Consider the following 23505-nt stretch of genomic DNA (forward strand, 5'->3'; position numbering starts at 1 on the left):
CCTTTCTCCTGGCCTCTTCATTAAATAGGGCATCCTTAACCATAGACAGAGTAAGTTTGCCATTCGGGGCCGAATTGCTGAGAGAGACTACCAATGTCTCCCAACTGTCTGGAAGAGAGCTTAGAAGTAGGAGGGCCTGATCCTCATCCCCTAGTTGGTAATCCACAGCAGATAGTTGATTTACCAAGCTCTGGAACTCACTGGTATGCTCGGCTACAGAAGTTCCACTCTGTAATGTTAGATGTACCAATCGCTTAAGCAACAGGGCTTTGTTCCGAGCAGTCTTGGCCTGGTACATGTCCTCCAATTTTGTCCAGAGGGCATATGCATCCGTTTCCTTCGCTACATGATGGAAGACACTGTGGTCGATCCATTGCCTGATCTGACCGATCGTTTTCTTGTTTAATTTCTTCCATTCTGCTACTTTGCTGGGATCGGGGTTTTCGCCTTTAGCTTCTATAGGATCAAACAGATCCTTACAATTGAGGAGATCTTCCATCCGAGGTCTCCAAAGTGTATAATTTGTGGCAGTGAGCTTAACCATAGCTCCCGAAGATGATTCTTCCATTGACATTATGGCTTGACCAAAATTGGAGCTGAATTTGGCAAAACGGAGTTAACCGTTGCGTCCGGAACGGCCGAAAATGGTGGACTTGACTCTTCCGGGGTCAAAATATAATTACCAGAAATTTTGGGGCAAAACTGTAAATTCACAAAATTTCTGGGTCAACCTGCAAATACAGAAACTTCAGGGGTCAATCTGTAATTTCCAATAGTTCAGGGGCTTCACCGTAATTTCAGAAAACTACAGGGGTCACTCTGTAATTTCCAATAATTCAGGGCTGTTCCGTAATTTCCAAAACTTCAGGGGCTGTTCCGTAATTTCAGAAAATATTGCTGACGTGGCAGATGGTGCTGACGTGGCACCACGTGGCAGATGACGTGTCAGATGACGTGGCGACACGTGGCAGATGGCGTGTCGGCTGGCGTGGCAGATGACGTGGCAGGTGTGCTGACGTGGCTGCTGACGTGGCTGCTGACGTGGTCGTCTTCAACCTCCAGACGGCGCGTGCGGCGCGTGGGCGCGTGAACAGTTGCAGAAAAATTTCAGTCGGCGCGTGCGGGCGCGTGGAAGGTCCGTTTTCTCTCCGGCGAACTTCGTTGTTCTCCTCTCGTCGGGTACTTTCACCTGGGATTGTCAAATTAATTATTTGAGCAACTTTCCGAAACACCAACTTGAAGAACAGTAGCTTTGTTTCTTCAAATTTTGGACCCAAGCTCTCAACCAGGAGCTCTGATACCACTTGTTGTGGTTCTCTGACCACTTTAGAGAAGAAATATGAGAAGAAAATAAAAGAATTCTATTAATCTCTTAAAAATAGAATACAAAAATAAAAACTTCTCTCATGGAGGATTCTCTCTTGGAACCTCTCTCTTCACTCTCCAATTCTCTCTGGAATTGCTCACTCTTCTCTCAAGTTCTCTCTGGAACTTAAACAACTCTCTCTCTTGGAGTTTTCTCTTGCTCTCTTGGCTTGATTTTCATGGAACGGGAAGGAGCCTATTTATAGGCAAGCATGGCCACAATCTTCAACAACTTAGCCCACAATTGTTGATCGGTGCAGCATGTCAACAATGGTGGCTGTCAACAATGGTGGCTGTGGTTGGTGCGGTTGGTGTGGTTGGTGAGGTTGTGGGTTGGTGCGGCTGGACTTCACAAATATCACCCCCAAAACATATCCAAGAGGAGAAGGGTTGGCGTTTGTCTTAACTAGAAATACCACTATTCTGGAGAATAGTAAAGGAAAATGGCTTGGGATTGTAAACACAAATACAAATGGATCCTCCCAAGCCAAAATAGTAGCAATAGAATTTGACACAAGGAAGAGCTATGAGGAAGACATTGATGATAACCATGTGAGGGGAAGAGCATCTTCTCGAAGAAACAAGTATCTCTGGTTGACTATGGTGTTAATCTTTCCTCAGGTAGTAATATAACAGCACAAGTTCAGTATGATGGAAAGAATATCAGTGTCTTTGTTTCTCATACCAATGAAACAAGGGAGCTAACAAAGAATTTGGTTTTAACCATGCCTATTAATCTCTCTGATTTTCTTCCACAGAAGATTTATGTGGGATTCTCAGCTTCTACAGGCATTTATGCCCAGCTAAACACTATACTGGCTTGGGAGTTCCATAGTACAAGTATAGATGGAAAGTCAGATCTGACATGGGTTTGGATTACAGTAGGAGTGGTAGTAGCTCTGGGAAATGCATCTTTCTTATTCTTGTATTGGGTAAGAAAATTTGAAGAGGATCAACAAGGAGATGAACATCCAATGATTGAAGAAGAGATTCAAGGCCACTCCATGGCTCCAAAGAAGTTCCGACTGAAAGAACTCAGAAGAGCAACTGGCAAATTTAACTCCGATAACAAGCTTGGAAGTGATGGTTTTGGAACTGTCTACAAAGGATTGTTAGGAAATATGGAGGTAGCAGTCAAGAGATTCTCGAAAAATTTAACTCAAGGAACACAAGAATTCATAGCAGAAGTCACCACAATCGGCAGCCTCAGGCACAAAAATCTGGTGAAATTGATAGAATGATGTTATGAAATCCATGAGCTACTAATAGTATACGAGTACATGCCAAATGGTAGCCTGGACAAACTCTTGTTTGGTCAATCAATGCCCAGCTGGGAAAGAAGGCACAGCATAATACATGGGGTAGCTCAGGCACTAGACTATCTCCATAATGGATGTGAGAAAAGGGTGCTTCACCGTGACATAAAATCCAGCAACATACTGTTGGACTTCGAGCTCAATGCAAGGTTGTGAGACTTTGGACTGGCACGTACCATTCAACAAAGTGAGAAGACTCACCACACAACAAATAAGATTGCAAGAACGCTAGGTTACATGGCTCCAGAAACGTTTCTCATTGGTAGGGCAACCGTTGAAATTGACATCTATGCATTTGGGATCCTTGTGATGAAAGTTGTATGTGGAAGGAAACCTGCAAAACAAAATGAACTGAACAATTATAACAACAGCATTATTCTCTGGGTTTGGGAGCTTTACAGGAAGGGAAATATCCTTGATGCTATTGATAACAGATTGAGAGAGTGACATGGAAGAGATAGTTTCATGTTCTGATGTTGGGATTAGCCTGCTGTCATCCAAACCCAATTCAGAGACCCTCCATGAGAGCTGTTTTGAAGGTTCTTGCAAGGGAAGCTGACCCTCCACTTATTTCCACTGACATTCCTGCTTTTGTATGGCCTCCTATGCCTTCATTCTCAGATTACACAAATACAACTCTGGAAGGAGGCATCCTAATTACAGAAATCACTGGAAGATAACATTAGTAGCACGAGCCAAAGAAATGTAATTCTCTGCTGTCTGCTTTCTAATATATGAACAGATTTCTTTTCACATCAAAAATGATAATAGGATGGTAAGGAAAAGATCCTCTGCTTTATTTTATTATTTTTTTTTTTATGCTTGTTTTGTACTTGTTTTTGAATTTTGGTCATTCTTTTCAACTCCATTTAATCTAATGTTTATTATGAATACCACAAATTTAATTTAATGGCATAGGGTTTTCACATGATCCATTAAAATCAAAAGAAAAAGTCACACGTATTGCATATTATTGAGTTTTAGTTAGTCATGTGAAAATCACGTGACATTAAATTACGTCACATCCATAAAGGTTTTTAAATTAAATCAAATTGAAAAGAATGGTTAAAATTAAAAGGTATAGTCATACACATAAAAAAAACTAAGCAGAAAATGCTGGTTCATTTTATAAATATGTATACATATATATGATTTTGTAAATATGCAGAATTTTTTAAAGAATAGCAAATAAATTAATCTCCATGTTCTATGCTACGATTAATAAGAAAGTTGGTATTACTAGGGTCGTATTTGTGTTATGAGCATGTAAATATGCATTTTTTTTGTTTTTTTCGTTTTTGGATTTAAGCATGTATATATATATATATAGATATTATAATAGAATATGATCAACAGCTTGGCCGTTTCATAGACAAATAATAAAGCAATCCCGTATGAGTCAGGAAATATATAGAACTTTTACTCTCCCTCTATTACTTAATGATGCTGTCTGAATTTTTGTTACTTCTTATAAAATATAAAAAGGTAAAATACATAAATTATTCAAAGATTTTTGAAATTATCTCATTCAAAAACTTAGCAATACTTATTCTTCTTCTTCTTTTTTTTATTTTTTTATTTTTTTATTTTATTTTATTTTATTTTTTTATCTTCTTTACGTAAAACTTGACTGGTCGTTTGTATTTGGGTAAAATACACGTTACACTCTTGAAAACTTTAATTGTTTTTCATTTTACCACCTAAATTAAAAATGTTGACACATTACCATTTATGTTATTGTTTTGCTATCATTTCCTGCAATTCTAAATAGCTATTAAAAGCGAGCTAACGGAATACACACATATACAGCTTATGTGATCATCAATTGTCCTTAATTTTGGTCATATGAAGTGGACATGTGGCTATTTCAATTTAGGCTGCTCGACATTTTAATTTTCCTAAAAAGTTAACTAGTGGGATCCACCACTGACCCAATGATAATGGATTGATTTAATTTAATTTTTTTTTTTTTGACTTTGTTTAAAAATAAAATGGATAAGTTAATCTTTTAAGTTTTGTTACAATTATATTTGTAATTTTAAATTATAAAAATTAACTGATGAAAATTAATAAATGAGCTTTAAATGTGATTTTTCCTAAATATACATTTAATTCTAATTAAAAAAATAAAAACATGAATGAAAATTTTCCAAACTAAAATACCATATAAAAAAGTCAACCAATCGGTTAAAAGTAGCCGCCAAATTGGAAGTAAAATGGCATGTGGAAACTCAACTTTCTCGTGAAATTAATGACCATTGTGGAACTGTGGAAAAAACATGCACTGTGTTTTCTGTTATTGATCGTTTTTTTGGTAATTTGACCTACATTAAGCACAAAAAGAAGGGAAATTTAGGAAATAGATTATCCCAAGGGACAAGCTTCAGTTTCTTAAGGATTTGGACCAAAATAAAATATTGACAGGACAAGAGCAAATATTGATCTGATCATCCCAGAAACTACATGAATATATACCCAATTCTATAATTAATGTATGATAAATAAGTGTATATACATGAGATCCAAAGTTAATATCAGATTTTTAATTTTTAAAATTTTTAAATTGCATTAAAAGTTAAAATTATATTTTTTAATATTGAATTCTAATAAAATTTATTTATTTTAAATAAAATTTTAATTTGTCATTAAATTTATATTGTTTATTTTTAAATTTTAAATATTAATTATTGATGTGAATTAAAAGCTAATAAAAAAAAATCTAATATTAAAATTATCAAATCATTTTAATATGGCATGATTGAAGCAAGACTGGCCACCTACAAACATTGGCATGGCATGCATAAAATGAAAATTGCAATATTTTATTTTTAGTTAGAGGCAAAAATGAAGGATAAAAAAAATGGTATATATGGGTAAGAATGGAAATGAAGCAGTAATTTAACATTTAGAGGAAAAATATACATGGTACCGTATCTAAACAAACTGCAAGAACATGAACCATCTTCCTTCCCTGGAAATCATAGTGATTCGGCGGACCGTAGAATCGTAACCAATACGGAATATGGAAAATGTTTTAGAGACTTGATGGCTCTGATGTTGTCCTTATTCAGGCATGTCCATTGGTATAATTAATGTCCTCATTTCTCAGAAATTGCTTTGAGAAATTCACAAAATGAAAATTTCATAGGTCATTTTCAGCATGATTTAAAATATATAAAATTTTTTCGATATTTTTTTAAAATTTTTATTTTTTGAAAGGGTCGAAATAAAACAAATTTACATCATTTTTTATAATTTTTTTATTAATATTTGATATTTTTTGATACTTTCATGGAAATTTTTATATTGATTTTCAGACTGACAATGGAGAGAAAATTAATATTCAATCAGATTTTTGGTGGCTATTTTAGAAGATGGAAAAGCCATGTTATGAAGGACTTTCACATCACTTTCTTTTAAGTGTGCTCCAAATTTTCCGTACTTGTGTAGCCCGTCAAGCCATTATTTGTTACCAAAGATATAAATTTCCAATATGAAGAATAAAGTTCCCTAATTGTGTCTCTTTTGTGGGTCCTTTTTTTTTTTTGGGGGGGGGGGGTGGGTTTTCCCCAGTATTTCTGGATCAAATTAGAACATTAATTCCTTGCTGATAGTCAAATGAGAACAGGTTAGAATATGATCAAACAAGTTCGATTCAAAATTTCATTTTCATTGAACTACTTCCAACTATGAGCACAGAAAATTCTTCCCGACTTAGATTTACAAGTCTTTATATAATAGCTTACGCAATTAGAAGCCTGGATATAGTTCAAAGTACAACTATGGACTTTTAGTTGGTCCACGGTTACTCTTAAGGACTTATAAAGAAAAAGAAATTACGATGAAGTTTCTTTATAGTTTTGCTCTAATACAAGAAATGCCATGCATGTTATCCTTAAATATAATCACCTCTTCGACGATCTTCTTCCAAAGAACTTTGAAAATTTCTTATAGCTTTCCTTCTGCTCTCCACGATCCAATAATCAATTCTCATGGTTACCATGCATTTTTCCCTGCTACTTAAACAAATCCTACTAATAGCTCTATGGTGTTCAGCTTTCTTTGCTGATCAAGTGGGATGCTTGAGTTTTAGTTATCCAAAATTTGAAACCAAGAATGAAGATGATTTCATTCGCAGTCATTCGTACTTAGTCCAAGGTGCTATACAAGTTACAGCCGACGTCCGTGGAGGTGATATCACAAATCTGTCAGGGCGAGCCATGTACAAAAAGCCATTCAAGCTGTGGAGAAAAGGTAAAGGCGATCATCCCACCATAGCATCATTCAATTCCACATTTGTCCTTAGAATCACTCCCGACCCAAATCCAGGAGAAGGATTGGCATTTATCTTAACTGAGAATACCACCCTTCCAGAGAACAGTGATGGAAAATGGCTTGGGATTGTAAACCAAAATACAAATGGATCCTCTCATGCCAAAATAGTGGCAGTAGAATTTGATACAAGGAAGAGTTACGAGGAAGACATCGACAACAACCATGTGGGGTTGGATGTGAACAGCATCAACTCCGAGAAACAGGTGCGTCTTATCAACCATGGTGTTAATGTTTCCACAGGCACTGATATAACAGTGAAAGTTGAGTATGACGGGAAGAATATCAGTGTCTTTTTTCCTGTGTCAAATGAAACAGAGAGGAAAATGAAGAATCCAGTTTTAACCATGGCTGTTAATCTCTCTGACTTTCTTCCAGAGAAGACTTTTGTAGGATTCTCAGCTTCTACAGGTAATACTCATACCCAGCTAAACTGTATAAGGTCATGGGACTTCTACAGTTCAGATATAGGTGAAAATCCAAATCTGCTGTGGGTTTGGATTACAGTCCCAGGGATTGTAGCTTTGTTAGGTGGAGTACTTGTCTTTTACATGTATTGGACAAGAAAACATGACAGCGAGGATCTTGAGGACTCATATCCAAGGATCGAAGAACAGATTCAAGGTTATTCCATGGCCCCTAAGAAGTTCAGACTTAAAGATCTAAGAAGAGCAACAGACAAATTTGACCCAAAGAACAAGCTCGGAAATGGTGGTTTTGGGACCGTCTACAAGGGAGTCTTGGGTAATAAGGAAATAGCTGTCAAGAGAGTGTCTAAGGATTCAAGTCAGGGCAAGCAAGAATTCATATCAGAAGTCACCACCATTGGCAGCCTCAGGCACAAAAATCTGGTGAAATTGATAGGGTGGTGCTTTGAAAGCCATGAGCTCCTTATTGTTTATGAGTACATGCCGAATGGTAGCCTGGACAAATTGATATTTAGTGATGATCAGAAGCTTGGCATCCCCATAGCTGAATCGAAGGTACTGAGCTGGGAAAGAAGGCAAAGCGTAATTCATGGTGTAGCTCAGGCACTGGATTATCTCCACAATGGCTGTGAGAAGAGGGTGCTTCACCGAGACATAAAATCTAGCAACATAATGTTAGATTCCGACTTCAACGCTAAGCTTGGAGACTTTGGATTGGCTCGTACCATTCACCAAAGTGAGAAATCTCACCACTCAACAAAAGAGATTGCAGGAACACTAGGTTACATGGCTCCAGAATCATTTCTTATTGGAAGGGCCACTGTCGAAACCGATGTGTATGCATTTGGGGTTCTTGTGTTGGAAGTTATCTGTGGAAGGAAGCCTGGTAATCAATATGAGCAGAACAATTACAACAACAGCATTGTCCATTGCCTCTGGGAGCTTTACAGTAAAGGAAAGATACATGATGCTGTTGATTTGAGATTGAAAGAGTATGACGAGGAAGAAATGGTTCGTGTTCTGATCTTGGGATTAGCCTGCTGTCATCCAAACCCACATGAGAGACCCTCCATGAGAGCTGTTTTGAAGGTTCTTATAGGGGAAGCTGATCCTCCACTGGTGTCCACTGACATTCCTACTTTTATGTGGCCTCCCATGCCTTCATTCCCAAATTACTCAGAGACCTCTATGCAAACCAGGTTCACACAACTTACTGGAAGATAAAAGAAATCTTTGCTGAAGACCAGAAAAATGAATTGGCATGCTGTTTTGTAATTCCTGCTTATACATAACTAGGTGTAATTTTCTGCGGTCGGAAATGCGCAGTCTTTCCATATTACAGGTTTATTTTTCACAATTAGCAAATAGGATGGTTATTTTGTTTGCAGGTTAAGAGCTTTTCGGTTGTTAGGCCGTAATGCAGGCATTTCTCTTGATGCAAATAAATCTCTATTTTTCCTACTTTATAACAAAAAAGGCCCTAGCTGGTATAATAAGTTCATTACAGTTGAAACTGTGGTAAGGGAGAAAATCTTGCATGCAGCGGTGGTACCAGCTCACTTAGTACCACTTCAAGTAATTTTATGCCATATGTAAGAAAATGCCATGTCATACCTGCTCATCAACTCAATTAATTTTTTTTTTTGGAAAATGTAAAACTTTTGCACGCGCTTTACTGCTTCTTTCTTCCATCCGTATGGCTCCTACAGCTAACATTTTTTATAGATCTCTCTTCCTCTCCTGGTCGATTTCTTAAGAAATTGAAGAACACCAAATTGTTATGGGCTTATGGTAATGGTAGGTTTTTGAAGAACAAAAAAACTAAGAAAATACAAGATTCAACCAAAGGTTTCAAAAACAAAGCTCAGATGAAAAGGACAAAAAAGATAGCGGGTTTTATTTTTCTAAATTTGAAGGGCCAAAAAACGAATACAGATTGAATGTCTCCATGGCTTCAAACAACCTTAGCTTCACTAGATCTAAACCTCAACCAAACCCTTTCTTTTTGCGCTTTTTTTTTTTTTTTTAAATATAAACTTTAAAAGAGCCAAAAAAAAGAAAAAAAGAAACAAAAAAAATGAGGAACAGAGAAGATAGAGAAATACACAGAGAGATAGAGAGAGTTAAGCTGTGAAGCTTCATAAAAACAAAAAAATGATGATAAAGATATAGAAAAGTGAAGCCTTTTTTATGGGAAAAAAAAAAAAAAGAAGACAAACAATCAAACAAAGGCACTCCAAAGAAGATTAATAATGCTATTTATTTTTATTTTTTTAATTTTTAATTCTTTTAAAGGATTTGCAGCTTAGGTTGAAATGTGCAGATAAATGAAATTTGTAAGCCCTGGAAGGGAAAGGTGAGAAAGATAAACCGGTGCGTGCAAAAAGATTTCATCCTTAAAAAAAATAATTAAGATAATAATGAGATGATAAATTAATCTGATATGGTACTTTTAAAACGTGACATGAAAGGAGTTTGGAGTGGTATCAGCTGACCTGGTACCACCGTTGCATGCAAGATTTTCTCGTGGTAAGGGCATTTTGTTGTACAATACAGTCATCTCCAATTTGACAGATTAAAAAATAAATGCAATCACCAAGCCCCATGTGTTTTTGGAAACACTATGCTCTCTCTCCCTCACTTAAATTAAATAATATATTCAAAAAACAGAAAAACCGTAACAAAACGAAAAATAAAAACCCACCTGAATCATCCGGTTTGAGTCAATTCCGTAAGGCTTCATTTAAATGCCTAGTCGAGTATTTAATTGCTGAGAGTTTAAATCCTTTTTAACCCTCTTAAAGCAGATTTTTCTTTTTTTTTTTTGAAAAACCCTTTTAAAGGAGTTATATACCACTAATCAAGCTTTATTTATTGGTTATACTAACTATTTTCATCAACAGAATATAATACTGAATAAAATAATAGCTAAATATACTCAACCATTAACAGGAAATATTAATTTAATTATCAATAAAATTAATAGGAAATATTTTACAATTATCCACTACCGGCGTACACTGTGGTTGGTGATGAAAAAGTAATGACACCGTAAACTACACACAACCCAAAATTTGCTTTTATCAACGACCAATCGTCACACGGAAGAAATGCTCACACATTATCAACTTGCACTGTCAAGTCCCGTATGCCCAATTCATGGTATAAACCATGCACAAATTGGAAAATTGATCTATCATCCATCCCTTTCTTCACCTGCAAGCATTATCCGCCAAAACAAGAACAAAGTGCTTAATTTCTAAACTTTGAAGAAACATGACCCAAAAAAAAAAAAAAAAAAAAAAAAATCTGAACAAATAAAGGACTAATATTCACGGAGATACAAAACTGTGCAAGACTAAACTGGAAATAAATAGAGAACTTTTCAATAATTTACCTGCATTGTGAGTGAACCAACAACATGACCAGGCACCAACTCCCAAAAGCGAGCTTGAGAAACTTCAGATACATCTTCACGGGCAGCAATCTAACAAGAACATTGAAATTAATTAAAAGAAATTAAAAATAATATTTGCTTAAAATGAGATGGATATACATTACCTGTCTCGAGCATTTACTCAATGCTGATGGTGGAACGCTACGTGGGGCCATCTGAAGCAAGATACCACCAGTTGCCATAAAGAGCGGCATGACAAGCATAAAAACTGCAGCAGAAACTAGTCCGAGACACAAAACTTCAGCATTCTGAACCCTGCAATTGGAGGCAAAAATGAGGGAGGATAAAAAGGAGAGGTATGCTTGAGACAAGAAGTGAAGCAGTAATTACCCAAGTGACAAAAACCAGGATGCCAATATCAAACCTGCACTGAAAAACAATGGATGTACCCAACTTCAGTCGGATGCATATACGAGAAATGGAAATTAAAGATAAAAAACAAGATTGCATCAATACAAACAAATTTTAACTTAAAAGAGTTAAGAGGACCAATGGAACTTAACGTACCTGCGAATGGAATCTGCAAGAACATGCAGACAAACTGAGTGGTAGTTCATATCTTCTGCTTTTCGGTAAACTGTACAAATTCCCATGTGGGTTTACAGTTCAAAACTCATAATTATGGTTATGGAGACAGAAAAAGAAACCAATGAATTAAAATTAATTCCCTAGCTTTGTTCAACACACTAGTAGACTCCATCACCAGAACACAGCTTTCCAAATAGATTATCAACAAATATTAATGTCATGAAGCATCAATATGATTGAAAATAATAAAATAGGGAGAAAAGTCCATAATTCTCGAGAAATAAATAGTTAGAGTCAACTGAACCTCAAAGCATCCTCATTTTAAGTACAAAGAGGTAGTTGTGAGAAATAGAGAACCTCTCAAAGAAATTTCAAAGCTGCAAAAGGAACTTACCAAGATTAATACGAGCATAATTCCTGAAGAACCAGACACCGATAAGATTCACCAGCAGATTTGTCACTGCCGAAACAATCAAGTAATGCCTATGAATTGATAAGATAAGCAGTCAACAAATGGTATTGCACATGAACAATAAATATAAACCACGAAATAGGGAACCAACAATCTTTATCGAAATGTAACCCCTTAAATGCAATAACTACTTGATCATCCACATCAACTTACTTGTGCTCAGATTCATCTTCAATGAATGCATGAAGTGCTTCCACAGCCAAGGAGAATGACATAAACAACAGAAACAGCTGTCTACACACATATTAGCCCAGCATTGCAATTAACAGCACTAAAAAGTTAAAAAAGAAAAGCAATTATCAACTACAAATAATAACATAAAAAGAATTCTCATCCTATGCAAATTGGGAAATTTCAAAATGAAAGTGAAAACGGAATGGAAAATTTTTTCATTTAAAAGAGAGTGAATTTAGAGCCAAAGTTTATTTCACAAGCAAGTTGACAAAATATGATCTATAAATTTGTCCTAGAATCAGATATGCAAACGTGATCTCCTCCCTTTGATATTCATCGCAGAATTGGGCCTCCAAATGAAACCGAAAGCATGGAAAGTTCTATAAGTAACAAATATATTCTTTCATTTTTTTATCAACTCAAACGAACTTAGCATTGTAATTTCCAATCAACATGTAGCCTAAGAATGATAATATCTCTATATAATAATAGAAGCCCAATATATTAGAAAAGCCCGTACAACCACCATAAGAGGGGAATGCAAAATACTTACAGCATTGGTAAACGCAGACAAAACCTCGAGCCTTTTGTAACTGAAGATGCAGAGAATAATTAAATTAATTAAGACACTTAATCTTAAATCCAAAATGGAGTCAGTGCAATATCCATTATGGCAAAATAAAACAATCAAGCTCAAATTCACGGCTATAAACAGAGTAACAGAGTTAATCTCACCCATAAGTGTAAATTCCATCAGGCTTTTCTCGAGAAACAGCCATAGCAAACAAAGAAAATGTCAAGAGGCCGCAACCAAAAGTTAAATGAAATGCATCGGACACCAAACCTGAAAAACACAAAAGCAAAAGAGAGTTCTTAAAACACAAACAAACAAAAACGACAAGATCTTGGAGAGAATTTAGTGAAAGAAGACACCATGATTTGTCCATACCTACACGACCCGTCAAAAGCCCAATGAATAACTCAGCGGTCGAATATGCAACATTAAGCGAAATCAACAAGAACAACCTCTTCATGTACCTATTCCCAGACCTTATAACCCGAAACAGCGAAACCACGAACAACAAAACCGATAATTTCTCGGCCGAAGATTTTCGCACCCCGAAAAATTTCACATTATCCTCATCCTCGGGATGAGCCCCTGGAGGAATATCAATGCTAGAGACGCTACGCGAAAGGAAAGGTTTAGCGGAGGACTGGTTATGGCTATGGTTGTGGTGGATGGAAATGGGCGTGTGGGGTTCCTGGGGTTGCTGGAACGAGGCTTGGCGAGAGAACGCCAATCTCCGATCACCGGCGCCGAGTCCGAAATCTCCGTTCCAAGAATACTGGAGCTCTTTATCCAACGTGGTGGCGGTTCTGTAGTTGAATGAGCTGCTCTTCTCCATTAGCAAAGAGCGAGCCAAACGATAATAGAAACCTCGAATTTTAAGAGTCTTAGATTTGAATCTCAGGTGGCTTAACCTTTTTTTTTGGAGTAGGATCAGAGAGATTCCAAATCGGAGATTGAAATTAACCAAAAAATAAGTTAAAATTAAAAAAAAAAAAAACCCTAATTTATTATCTCTGAGAAGACGATGTACGGACTCAAACTGTGTAGTTTCCGGAGGGAAGGAAGACTGCAGGTCAAGCAAACAAGTTGGACTTTTTCAGTTGTGCTTATGAATTATTCCAGGTCGCAATCCCAGCGCGTGGAGCCCCACCCAACTTATTGTTTGGACTATATATATATATATATATATATATTTTTTTTTTCTTTTAGGGAACAAGTTTATGTATCATTTTTAGTAATATGTTATACGTATGGTATAAAATATTGATAATTCATCGTTTTTGGTAAAAAAAAAAAAAAAACTGATAAGTTGATAAGATATATTATTTCTAGTAAAAAGAAAATATTGATGAGTAATCACTTTGGAGATATTATCATTACAAAATCTAATCCTCTTTTGATTTTTCGAGTATGTCCCTAACAAAAAATCCTGTACCGTTCTCTAGTAGAGCTTTGACTTTATTTATAAATTATCATCAGTGTCAAAATTGTAATTACATTTTTTTTTTTTTATGGTAAGGAACAAAATTTTAATTACCTTATGAACTTAATTTAAGATATTTATTACCAAAAAAAAAAAAGGTTTAATTTAAGATATGATCCAACAGAAGTGCACTGCATTTTTCTCATCAAATGAGTAACTTAATTTAAAAATAAAAAAGATTAATGAAGGAAAACAGGAGCTCGCTCACAATGGCTCTCATCAATTTCAAATTTTGTTGGTCAATAATAATTCTACCACAAAAGCAAATAATAAGTTAAAAACATAGAAAACCCAACTTTCTTTCCTTTCTTTGAGCACCAATTTATCATCTGAGAGACAATCAGCAAAATGAAATACAAGAAGATAAATGTTGGTTTTCTTTGGAGCAACTGATTTATTTTCACTTCGACCTTTTTTTTTATGTACTTGCATATTACAATATCTCCTCCCACGGCTATCACACAACTTGGCTCTTTCCTAGGACAGGGAGGGAAAGAGAATTAACATTCATTTCAGATCAATAAATTGAGCGGCTGATCAACCTGACTTGTTTCCAATATCCAAATTGCAGAAAGAATGTCAGAATTTGATGTTAAACTCCACTGAGTAAAACAGAATCCATTGGACTCCAGGGCTGGAGAAGATACAGACGGTATTTTCCAAGGTTGTTCTACACCTCCAGTGTGCCCAATATACTTCGAAGCTCTAATTCAAACTTTCAAACACCGGCTTCCTTCTGCAACCAGCAAAGCTAGAGATCATGATGATCAAGAATCCAAATGGCAAATAAAATCCATGTTCCATTAAAGATGTAGACAAAGATCAACCCTACTATTATATGTAAAAACAACTAATAAAACTGGAAGCAAAAATTTTATTTCTGAACATTTATATATCATTACGTTATTTTTGCCACCTCACAGGATATGGAAAGGGAATCACCATCAAGTGTCACAATTGCATATGATAATCAAGGGTAAAGGCGTGAATGTCAGAAGGACTTGTGCCCGGCCTGACAATAGCAATTCAAAAAAGAATTAATCGTCAAGACTTAACTGAATGGCATCACTTTTAACATATCCTGCTCAGAAACATTCAGCATCAAAAAGAAATCCATATCAGACAATAATATGAGTTAAAAGTATCGGAGTTGGCAACAAGATTACAGTTCTAAGTTCAAGGAGGAGGTTAGCACCTTCATTTAGAAGCACTGAACTACCCAGTTAAAATATCTTGTCAATTCTTAAACCCCTTACCTATCATTTGCATAAATGATCACAACACCCTTTTTTTCTTCCAAGCATAGCATTTTCTTCCTTTTCTTAAGTCAACTTAAAATGGATACAATTATCTGCTGCTCTATAGATGTAGATTATGATATGACATGTATATGTTGGAGGTAAGTCCTTTGATATAACCTACCAAATATACAAAATAAACGGTTGCAGAAGCTGCAGATTCGGAACATTGCACTTGATTTTCTGGTTGTGGTGAATGAGAAAACTACATTAATCTTATTTCAGTCATATGGGACTTGCCATGCTTATGCTGTTCAGCTATTCTTGTATAAGCCATCTTGAACCAAAAAAAATAAAAATAAAAATTGGAAGACAAAGAAATCCACACTTTCTTCATAGTGTTTTTTGTTTAGCAAACAAAATGAAGATGAATATGGTCCCACAAACCACCATCATGACCAAAATCCCTTTTCTACACCCACAGCATCTATCACCACCACCTTCTCCACCAGATATCACTGAGGTATGTCCACCTAGCAAGTAGATTCTAATTGCAAGCTTCTTTCATTTTCAAATATAACAGTATTTCTTATGAAGCACCACCACATCAGAAAAATAACAATAGCCAACCCTGATTAGTCAAGAAATCAGGTTGAATTGCTTTATCTTTAAACTAAACATCAGAAGTAATATACTTAGACACAGAAGTGAAGATCATACTTTTGTAGTTTGAATATAGTTGAACTTAAATTACCTTTTATTAATGGTACCATAGTGGAACTTGAATCTTCCAGCCTTAACATCTTCAACATACTGCAGACACAGAAAGATATTGCACCACAACATAAGAAATATATCTGATAGTGACTTCACCATGTATCATGTCCTTGAACTACAAGCAGTACCGTACCAAATTCAAGGAAACCAGCATTGACGAAAATGCCAGAGAATTAATAGGTATATCATCAAGTGCAAAAAGCTGGCATTCTGATGACTCTGGACCAGGTGAAAAGTTGGGCTTCTTCAACTTTGCTAAGAAAATTATATAAGTCTGCTCCAAAAATCCCAAAATGCACAACATTTTTAGCAAGTTAACATGGAGTTTGAAAGGCAAATAAGTAAGGAGATTTTTTTGCCTCACCTGGCCAATCAGAGGGATGTCCAGTTGAGCAAAAGGAGATATCACTTCCACTTCTGCATTTGCTTCCTCCCATGTTTCCCTGATTGCCCCTTCTGCAGCTGATTCCCCAATTTCCATGTAACCTGCAGGAAGAGTCCTATTTGACAAAAAGCACGATCAATTATAGCAAATATCAAGAACAGTAGAAGCTATATAGAACAAAAGAAATCTATGACCTGAAGGCGTTTAAATTTTTTTCCCCCTTCCAGGTAAAGTTATGTTGGTTAACTCTTTCAAATAAAAACTTCATTCATACATACATACCAAAGATCATATGATGGTTGAATCTTCCTCTTGCAAAGTAGGACCTTGTTATCATGCTCGATTAGACAACCCACAACCTATTAGTATCAGTTTTACAAACATTGAACGAATTGACATCAGCAAAAAATGGAATTAGACCAGATATAGATGACATTTCATCAGAGCCTTGAATCAAAATGAAAAAGCTATATCTATACGGTATCAATCGATCCTTTTTCCCATATTTCTAAACTCAACAATAGAATATCTTGATCATCCACGTTTTACCATTTTTGGGTTCTGGTATGCAATTTTCCCACAAACTGTACAAATAGCTCTTATCTTCTCCTCTCCGTCAGGTATTTCATGCTTTGTTGCGCCCCCACACCACTGACAAAAGTTGATCTTGCGAGCATTACCCTGCATGACAATAAAAATGCACGGAATTTTAAGCTTATCCCGTAACTGAAACTAAAATAAGTGACTTCAGAGTTATGAATTTTGATGCGCATTATACAAGGGGGAAAAAAAACCTTTTGAAAAATACACATGTCATGGTAAAGCTTATGTACCACGAGTTAATAAGAGCTTGTTGGGCCACCGTAAAACAGAGATGTTGCCTTTATAAACTACTCAGATTCTGGTCTTTAACCTCCATTATAGTGTCAGAGCCTCAATCTATGATAGTACTATGTAAGCTACCTTAGTTTTTTCCTCCTTTTTTCTTCTTTTGGGAGGCCGGGTTTTATCTAAACAAAAGTGAAAACAGTTACCATGTATTCATATTTTGTCTATTTTTTAACCTTCGTAAATCAGAATGCCAATCCGTTCGACTGAGAAAAATGTGCACAAATAAATATCCACTCAAAAAGGGAAGGAAGCTTAAGCCTGGAGACTCTAGTTAAGAGCTTAACCAAATTTAGTAATCATCAAATACTGACAGAGATAAAACTAAAAAACATCTCTATAATGACAATGCAACTTAGTTATCGCCCATTACACGAATTCAACCAGGTTCAAACAGCAGGAAAAAAAAAAAAAAAAATCTTTAGAAATCATCAAGAAGCCCAAACTCATTCTGTTCTCCAACCAAATCTGCCTAAATTATGGATTAGATGAGAGATATAAGTTAGTAAAATCTAAGATAATGAACCCATTTCCCCATATCAACAATTAAATTCGAATTATAAATTACCCACGAATTAAAATTGATATGTGCTAGAAACTTCAAATCAAATCCATCAAAAAATTCAAAATAAAAGGGGTCGCCAGAGAGACGCACAGCTGACTGCACCGCAACTGACGATGATGACGATGAAGTGCCACCTGGGTTTGACTCAGAACGAACTGAGGAGGGAAATACGCTGGAACAATGAGTTCGGCTAGTTGAAGAAGACATGGGCAAGAACGACGATGAAGTACTAGTTGTGGCTACTCCTCTTAAACAAGAACGCGATGGTGAAGTAGATGACAAGGGCTTGATGGAGATTGCTACGAAGGAAAACCCAGCACTTGTATGGCGTTTCCAATGATGCGAAACGAATCCTGAAGAAGAACCCAGAATCTGAATAGCCTTTAGCATTCTATATCTTTTTTTTTTTTTTTTTCCCCCCAAATAGCCAGAATAGCCGTACCAAGATTGAAATTCAGAGCGCTGGGAACGATTCGGGTTTTGGTATCGTCGGCTTCCAACGCAAACCCATCATCGTCCCGCGTCAACTCGGCCAATCTACGCCACTTCCTGGTTGGAGTCTGACTCGCTCACAATCACCCACATCATTTTAAGAACTTTACGTTGAAATTTTTGATTTTTGATTTTTGATCGGGAATTTTTCAGATTTGGTAATCTTCCAAAACCGTTGATCATGCCACGTGAGCTCGTCCATGTATCCTCTATCCAATCTCTTATCAGTTAGTTGTCGTTTTTCTAATTAAAAATATATGTATAAATCCACAAATCCTTTTCTTAAATTTTATAAATTGCTAAATGAATTTGTGTTCCACCAAACAAAAATTGAATCCAAATTAATTTGTAAATTAAGAAATAAAAAAATAAAATAAAAAGAAAGAGTAAGCATATCTTAAAGTTCGATCAATGAAAAAATAATAATAATAAATAAATGAAATATATAAAAGAGAGAATAATAGAGGTTGGATAAAGAATGGTTGTGTTTCACTTACTAGTTAATAAATCAGAAGCAATACATCATATCCTCCCACTCATCCAATAATGCAAAATGGATAAGTATTGTGGAAATTGCCTTTGTTGAAAAACCACAGTGACAAATTCATGGTTTCTCAAAATTCTCAAACTTCTCAAAATTCTCAAACTACAAATTTGATACAATTTTTATGAATATGTTACATTCAACTAATATGTAAAACTACCTTAACCCCAAAAAAGAAAAAAGAAAAAAAAAAAAAAAAAGAACTAGTATGAAAAAATAAATAAGCACCAAGCAAGTCGAACACTATAAGATTCCGACTTGCAGGGTTTTGGGCGGCATTCTTAATCAGCTACCAGCTTATCACATAATGATTGATATGCAGCACTGCACAGCTTGAACTTCTCCTCTGCAACAGTCTGCTTGAAGTTCGTAATGTTAGTAAGACCCTTTTTTTTCTTTTTTCTTTTTTTTCTTTTTTTGTTCTGGTAAAATAGAAAGCACTGGTAGAATTGAGCAATCCGCATTTTCAAACGTATGGTAAACATACTTACAGTTTTATACTCAATATTTATGCATATGGAAAATCAGAATTAAATGCATGGTGAATACCTTGGAAGAGCCATGATGACGATCAGGGTGCCATTTTAGAGCACAGGTTCTATATCTGAAATTTAAATATCAATGGATGTTAAATATATTATATATATATATATATGTCAATGGTTGTGATTGATAAGGGCGAACAAATAGTTGAACAAAGAAAAACTAGTGAGGAAACTTACGCATTTTTAACATCTTCAAGTGTTAAAGGACCAGAAGCATTCAAGCCAAGGGCCATTCTATCTGATCTTGTATCCGAAGACTCTGAACTGTCATACTCAGATGAAGATTCATATTCTTCGTCAATCCGACGTCTCCAATTCCAAGACCTCCCATTGTAGTTTGATGAGCTTCTCCATTGAGGATTCTCTTCATTAATAAATGACCAATAATAGAATCGATTCCCACCAAATGCGGAACGGAAGATGGTCTCCATATCAACATCATCATCTTCACAAACCTGGAAACCTCCTGCCAAAGGTTTATCCAGAAATTAGCATGAATACATAAATAATGCACGATAAGCATAAACCATCTATGGGATGCTAATAGCTTGCAGGGTAAATCACAAAGAACTTTCCCAGCAACCTTTGGCAAACAAAAAACCATATTAAAGCTCTTAATATGTCTTTAACGTACAGTCCATAATATTTCAAGAGCAAATTCAGCCTAAACATTTCCTCTACAAAAGTCATTGAAGAGAAGGGCAGAGAATCCTATAACATATTGTTCGATGTATCCACGAGACAGATCACATAAATGCATCAGAACTTGAATAGTCCTTACTTCTGGTCCAGTACCGAGATCCTTGACTGCCAGCTCTTTCCCTTCTGGAGCCCTTGGCTGAGTATTGCTTTCTAAACCATGAGGTGCCTCTACTTGAAGATGGGTCATCCTCATCATACTCATCCTTCCAGCTCTGTGTCACCCAAAAGAATTGTCAGAACAATCATGACCCTCCGAAAAAAACATCACATCAAAGAAGGAAACTGGAAAAGGTAAAATTATGAAAAATATATATGGCAAAATACCAATATTAATAATCAGTTAAACTTTGACAATGTCAAATCAGTACTCAACCGAAAGTGAGATATCAGTATCAGAGAAAGAATCTTTGTTTTACTTCCGAAAGAAAAATCAACTCTCTGCTCTATTAATAATAGAATGATACTGTTTACTGTTAGATGTTTGATGTTTGATGTTTCAAACAATATATAATTCTACTCTTCCCCCTTCCCCCATACAAAAAGGAGAGAGAGACCACAAAAGTATATCAAAATTGTATATAAACTGCCGAGGCTGAAAAAAATTAAATCATTTGTAAGTATAAAGCAAGAATTAACAGAAGTATAAATAAAATAGCAAATATTTTGTCAATAATAAATAGCAACTTGATAATATGTCAAATTGAAACCTGAAACATGAAGTCTGCATAGTCACTGACACTGCGCAGCAATGATTGTTTTGCATGCAACTTTCTGAACCTTTTAGAATAATAGTTGTTCCTCTGCAAATAAAATTCTTGTTTAATATGAGAAAGAAGAAACAAAGTATAAGGGAAAGAAAAGAAAAGAATACAAATGAACTTTAAAAGCTGATATAGTTGTGTATATCTTATGTAATATGGAAACAGCATAAAATAAAGAAAGAAATTCCTGCAAGTCATAGATAACTATATAAAGAGTAAAAAATTACCTCCAAGCAAAAAGATGAACGTATAACTTTTTAACTTGTTTGCACAAATAGTTGGACGCTTAGTTGACAGCACAACAAGAATATGTTTTGAACGTCTAAAGACAGGCATATACCCTCCTCATCACCGATTAATCGTGCATCATATCAAGGACACGGTTACTACAGAATTTGTCTGATTCTGACTATTCTACAGAGTTATCGTGATTTATATCCATGAGTATTCATAATTCACAGTTACTAATATACATTTATATCAGATAATTCTTGAACCAAAGAAAAGCTTAACCAAATCAGTAAACACACCAAACCCTTTTCATTCATTTCGCTCTGTCTAAGGTTATATCTTCTGTTGCACCGTTGGACCTCCTGTCTGTCTTAACTATCTTTTCTTTGACCCTCTCTCATCTGAAGCCTTAAACAGTAATCTGAAGGAATCCTTTCTTATAAGTGCTTTAACTGAACTTCGTTGCCCAACTTGTTTTCAGTAATAGGCTGTGATTAGAAATATTTAATACTTTTGATGCTAGACGCACACCTACCCATATATATGTGAATTCGTGATCCATGGACCGCCAATCAGGAAACTGTATCCAATCTCCGTGGCTAGAGTATAATATTTCACATAGAATGCGGATTAAAATCCCAAAGCAGCAATATGCTAATGAAAGTCAGTTGAACTATCAGTGCAAGCAACATTCCAAAGTTTTTCTATGCACCTGAGATTAGTACAGAAGTTGCATATAATCCATAAATGTTAATATAAATGACCACCTTTTTGCCTTGCTTAAATTAAGCAATGACATGGAAAATAAAGAATCAATCTTGTCTCAATAACCAAGTAAATAAACACCTCCAAAATAATTTATTAGATGCTAACAGGACAATTTAATAATTTATTCCATTTTACAGATTGATTCTAAACCATTACTAAATGGTATAATATGCAGGAACAAATGCCACAAGGAATTCTTCACCTAAAATATAACTCTGGCAAACCCAAAAAAACCAAAATTTTAAGAAGACAATTGCAGAGATTATAAGGGAAACAAAATAAAAAAATGAAATTTAATAATGATTTTATTGACCATTACAAACATATAATATAATAGAGAGAGAAACTAACAGCATCCCAGTAATTGCGTCGTCTACGATCCAAGACAGGAGTGGAATGAAATAGGGCAGCCTTCACATAAATGGAGTTGTTAGGTTTTGAGCTTATCCACGCAGCTTTCATGGCGATATTCATTTTTGCTTCCCTCAAAACAACACAAAAAGACTCACCCTCAGCCTTGGGGATACAATTACAAACACACACAGTGACAGAGGGAATAAGGGATTGAGTGGACTAGTCCGTACCCCTGAACCTGCGCCTACGCTGCGCCGGTTATTTTTTCCGGGTCGACTCGGAGACTCCATCGTAATTCGGGTCAAATAGTTAAAACCGGATAGTATTGGTATTTTACTATTTCGTGCCACTTCTAGTTTGACGTTATTACAAATTCAGTACAACAGAGGACAACATGTCAGCCTGGTGCCTCCTATGAAACATACTAAAACTATAAAGGAAGTTTGGGCTAGGCTAAACCAATGGACTTCAGCATATGGATAGGTGACTTTCAATAACGCACACTTTGGATTATTTTTTAAAAGTATGTATTACTTTGTTGGCCATCTATATCCTTTTTGATACATAACATATAGGAAGATCATCCTTAATAATCATACTTGCATGGCATAATATTCCATAGACATTCTAATAAAGGAACGAACAAAAAAAAAAAAAAATTATAATAATGATATTGATAATAAAGAAAGCAAAAAGAAGCTCCCTTTTTGAATGCATAGGGGACCAAAAATTTCCATGATGAGAAGACCAAGAAAAGAAGATATTCACATGAATAAAGATGTCTAACTAGATCCCATTTATTTCTTAACTATGGGTTTACAATATTTCCACCTCATTCATTCTATAATGCTAAAAAGCATGTCTCGTGCTTACCAAATTAACCAAATCAAAAAATCTTAGCTAATTTTATTTTTATTTTTATTTTTAAAAGTTTAGCATGCATTAAGCTATACGTCCACCCACCCGAATTTGGACACCTGTCAAATGTCGGATCATAATCATTACTTACCGAAGATTCTAAAACATTTCCACCTAAATAATTGATCAACAAAGTAAAAACAGAACGTAAAAAACCAAGTCAACTCCACCAATGATAATTCAGCAGGATCAACGGTCTCCAATCAATTCA

At 35.5% G+C, this 23505-nt stretch overlaps 4 protein-coding genes and 1 pseudogene across 12 annotated transcripts; 2 read left to right on the top strand and 3 right to left on the bottom strand.

Moving 5' to 3' along the window:
• Positions 1 to 1704: 1704 nt before the first annotated feature.
• On the top strand, positions 1705 to 3503 carry LOC107432313 (probable L-type lectin-domain containing receptor kinase S.5; annotated as a pseudogene).
• Positions 3504 to 6358: 2855 nt separating this feature from the next.
• LOC107408728 (probable L-type lectin-domain containing receptor kinase S.5) lies at positions 6359 to 8798 on the top strand. Its single transcript, XM_016016137.4, has one exon. The coding sequence runs from the start codon at positions 6674 to 6676 to the stop codon at positions 8663 to 8665; it is 1992 nt and encodes a 663-aa protein (XP_015871623.3). The 5' UTR covers positions 6359 to 6673; the 3' UTR covers positions 8666 to 8798.
• A 1111-nt stretch (positions 8799 to 9909) lies between these two features.
• Positions 9910 to 13775, bottom strand: LOC107409556 (metal tolerance protein C2). 2 transcript variants are annotated; one of them, XM_060812849.1, is made up of 11 exons: positions 13022 to 13775; positions 12808 to 12916; positions 12626 to 12665; positions 12052 to 12128; positions 11821 to 11909; positions 11406 to 11475; positions 11229 to 11267; positions 11003 to 11153; positions 10839 to 10928; positions 10620 to 10657; positions 9910 to 10206 (listed from the first exon to the last, which is right to left on the bottom strand). In XM_060812849.1, the coding sequence occupies exons 1-11, from the start codon at positions 13476 to 13478 to the stop codon at positions 10185 to 10187; spliced, it is 1182 nt and encodes a 393-aa protein (XP_060668832.1). In that variant the 5' UTR covers positions 13479 to 13775; the 3' UTR covers positions 9910 to 10184. The 2 variants fall into 2 exon arrangements, with proteins under 2 accessions (XP_060668832.1, XP_048321806.1); XM_048465849.2 differs by lacking the exon at positions 9910 to 10206 and having other exon boundaries at positions 10387 to 10657; positions 13022 to 13771.
• A 621-nt stretch (positions 13776 to 14396) lies between these two features.
• On the bottom strand, positions 14397 to 18643 carry LOC107409700 (nudix hydrolase 23, chloroplastic). 8 transcript variants are annotated; one of them, XM_048465107.2, is made up of 8 exons: positions 18070 to 18625; positions 17076 to 17207; positions 16809 to 16885; positions 16506 to 16641; positions 16275 to 16415; positions 16119 to 16177; positions 15069 to 15138; positions 14397 to 14877 (listed from the first exon to the last, which is right to left on the bottom strand). In XM_048465107.2, exons 1-7 carry the CDS (start codon positions 18367 to 18369, stop codon positions 15078 to 15080), a joined length of 906 nt encoding a protein of 301 aa, XP_048321064.2. In that variant the 5' UTR covers positions 18370 to 18625; the 3' UTR covers positions 14397 to 14877; positions 15069 to 15077. The 8 variants fall into 8 exon arrangements, with proteins under 8 accessions (XP_048321064.2, XP_048321062.2, XP_048321061.2 ...); XM_048465105.2 differs by having other exon boundaries at positions 15029 to 15138; XM_048465104.2 differs by having other exon boundaries at positions 14397 to 14862; positions 15029 to 15138; positions 18070 to 18624.
• A 289-nt stretch (positions 18644 to 18932) lies between these two features.
• Positions 18933 to 22619, bottom strand: LOC107409711 (uncharacterized). Its single transcript, XM_048465114.2, has 6 exons — positions 22374 to 22619; positions 20970 to 21062; positions 20342 to 20474; positions 19738 to 20026; positions 19565 to 19619; positions 18933 to 19371 (listed from the first exon to the last, which is right to left on the bottom strand). The coding sequence occupies exons 1-6, from the start codon at positions 22494 to 22496 to the stop codon at positions 19297 to 19299; spliced, it is 768 nt and encodes a 255-aa protein (XP_048321071.1). The 5' UTR covers positions 22497 to 22619; the 3' UTR covers positions 18933 to 19296.
• Between the last annotated feature and the right edge of the window lie 886 nt (positions 22620 to 23505).

This window comes from Ziziphus jujuba, chromosome 11, assembly GCF_031755915.1.
Source record: "Ziziphus jujuba cultivar Dongzao chromosome 11, ASM3175591v1".
Taxonomy (NCBI): Eukaryota; Viridiplantae; Streptophyta; class Magnoliopsida; order Rosales; family Rhamnaceae; genus Ziziphus; species Ziziphus jujuba.